Below are 2992 nucleotides of genomic sequence, written 5' to 3' on the forward strand. Positions count from 1 at the left end.
CCAATAGCTTGTCGATTTCCACCTCAATGATCGCTACCCGTTTGGGTGTGAAATGTCTTCTTTTTTGGATTACCGGTTTGGCAGTGGGATCGACGTGCAACTTGTGGCAGGCCACCTTGGGATCAATACCGGGCATGTCGGATGGTGACCATGCGAAGATATCTCGGTTTTTTCTAAGGAAAATTATGAGTTCTTCCTTCTCATCTGGGCTTAGTCGTGAGCCAATTTTAGCCGTCTTTTCTGGTTGCTGGGGATCAAGAATGATGTCTTCGGCGTCCTCTTCGGGTTTTCATCCTATCTTGTCTACTTGGGCGTCATATTCTCGATCCACCTGCTGTAATTGCTATTTGGTAGTTTCTTTATCCTTTTGGACTTCGGTAACCTCTACGGGGGTAAAGGTCTTCTTCTTTTATTCTTTCAACATTTGCACAGTGCATCGTCGGGATGAAGCCTGGTCAGACTTGATCTCTCCGACTCCTCCTCCCGGGATGGGGAATCAGATTTTTTGATACTTGACAGAAGTGACGGTATCCAGCTTGATCAACCAAAGTCTCCTAAGAATACCATTGCAGGGAGATGGGTCGCTTACAATCGTGAATATTTGCTTTGAGACGACTAGTGGTGTTTTCACGTTAAGTGTGATATGGCCGATGGCAGTTGAGGTGTATCCGTTGAATCCAGTAAGTACCTCTGCCCGGCGTATGATTGTACTTTCCAGGCCTATCTTCTGAATGACTGAAAGTTGAAGTAGGTTGACTGCACTTCCATTGTTAACCATCATCCTATCGACTATAGCATGGGCTAGTTGGACAGATACTACTAGTGCATCGTCGTATGGGAAATCGACTCCTTCTGCATCCTGCTTAGTAAAGCCAATAATAGGTCTAGGTTGGGTATCGACTGCTTGAACTTGTGAGATTAGTAAAACCTGTTGGATATTCCTCTTTTTGGAGTTAATAGTGGCCCCCAAATGCTCAGATTCGACTAAAATGCCATTGATTCGAATCATCTTGGTTGGTGGCTCCTCATTTCCATCTGCATTCTTTTTAGGCTGCGCAGCTGGCTTGTCCAAGTATCTATCGACTTTGCCTTCTCTCACGAGCTTCTCTAGGTAGTTCTTCCAAGTGTAGCAGTTGTAGGTTGTGTGGCCAGGACCTCGATGGAATGCGCAATACTTGGTGTGGTCCAACTTGGAAGTATCTCTTTTTTATTGTTTCAGCAACTTGAACCATGGTTTGTTCTTGATGTCACGAAGGATTTGATGAATCGGAATTGAGAACGTAGAATAGCTATTGGTTATCGGGCCTTCTTTGGTCATGGGTCGGTCCCTGCGCTTGATCTCCTACCTGCCCTTGTTGGGCTGTTTTCCATCCTCCTTCCTTTGAGCAGCTGCCGACTCTTTTAGAGGCTGTTCAGGCGCCTTTTTTGCTTGTCGAGCCTCGTCCCAAAGTGCATGCTTCTCTGCCAGAGCAAAGGAATCTGCTAGAGTTAGGTCTTCTTTCATGATCATTTCTCCAAATAGTGGGTAGTCTGCTGGGAGTCTTTTTTGGAAGGCTGCACTTGTTATCGAGTTATCGCATCCGACGATCTTCGCCTTCTCTGCTTTGAATCTCTTCAAGTAATCGCGAAGTGACTTTTTTAGGTTTTTCTTTACGTTGAACAAGTGATCGGATTTTTTCTTGATCGAACGATAAGATGAGTATTCTTTGGTGAAAACCAAGGAAAGATCATAAAAATTTTGGATGGATCGTGCTGGCAAGGTATGAAACCAATCTTGTGCCTCGACTTGTAAAGTAATGGCGAATATTTTGCACATAAGGGCGTCATTATTCCGATAAAGGACCATCGCAGTTCGGTAATGCTTCAAGTGTCTTTCGGGATCCCCGTCTCATTTGAAAGATGTGAAGTACGACATGCTAAACTTGCCTGAAGGTTTTGCCTGCTCGATCTCATCCGTGAAAGGTGACCTATTAATGTTGGTCATATCTTGCCTTAGTGTTTCATCAACCACTCGTTGCGTCGAAAATCACGCATCCGTTCATTGAAAAGCCTTTCTACCTCTTCTTGGATTTGCCTTTGTTGGGGTAACGGAGCCTTCGGCTGCCCTTGGTCTTTATCTGCCGGTCTAGGCTGCTCTTCTTCACGCTCGGCTCGTCTATGCCGTGGCTACAATGTATGAGATAAATTCCTAGCAGGCGAGGGATTTCTTTGCAAGCTACCGGTTGAACTAGAGCCAGATTGAACGATTGTTTCCTTCCATTTGTCAGGCTGTCTGCTCCGATGTGATGTGGAGGATACTCTTTGAGGGCCTAATCACGAATGAATGTTTTGCCTGGAAGGCTGCCCATGTTGATTATCAAAGCGTGGCCCTAACCGTGAATGTATACTTGCCTGTGGGCCTAGTCGAGAGTGCACACTCCTCTGCGCGCTAAGACGGGAGTATACACTATTTCGGGGCCCAATCGAGAATGTGCACTGTCTGAATGCTCGACTTGTGATTGGTTAAGCGGCTGTTTTCCAGGACGCTGCTTAAGAGGCTTCTCGTCTACCCTTGTTCTACTTCGGGATACTTCATCGTGGGTGCGTTGCATCTCAGTGCGTTGCAAAAGTTGATTCACCAAGGTTGTTTGTTGTGTAATGGCGCTTGTCAATTCTATGACTTGTCGGGACAAGTTTTGTTCGCCATTCGGATTGGAAGAACTTGGATGGAATGCACCTCCTTGAACAATAGAAGGGTGCTTGACTCCAAGTGCGAGATTTGAGTAGGGGAATGTCAAATCTGCAGAGAAATGTGGTGAAAACGCTCCAGCCTCGATGATTAGTTCGGATGGTTAAGATTGTCTCGGGCTGACTTGGGCAGCTTGGGAAGCCATGAGAGCAGGCTGGGTTGCGGGGGCAGGCTGGATCACTGGAGCAAGCTGGATCGCTGGAACAGGCTGGGCTACAAGAGTAGGCTGGATCAAGGGAGCAGGCTGGATCACAAGAATAGGCT

The 2992-nt window shown here is 46.5% G+C and overlaps 1 protein-coding gene across 1 annotated transcript; it reads right to left on the minus strand.

Annotated features, from left to right (window-relative positions):
* Positions 1–496: 496 nt before the first annotated feature.
* LOC139196034 (uncharacterized) lies at positions 497–1846 on the minus strand. Its single transcript, XM_070821695.1, has 2 exons — positions 1347–1846; positions 497–1202 (listed from the first exon to the last, which is right to left on the minus strand). Exons 1-2 carry the CDS (start codon positions 1844–1846, stop codon positions 497–499), a joined length of 1206 nt encoding a protein of 401 aa, XP_070677796.1.
* Positions 1847–2992: the final 1146 nt, after the last annotated feature.

This window comes from Malus domestica, chromosome 05, assembly GCF_042453785.1.
Source record: "Malus domestica chromosome 05, GDT2T_hap1".
Lineage (NCBI taxonomy): Eukaryota > Viridiplantae > Streptophyta > Magnoliopsida > Rosales > Rosaceae > Malus > Malus domestica.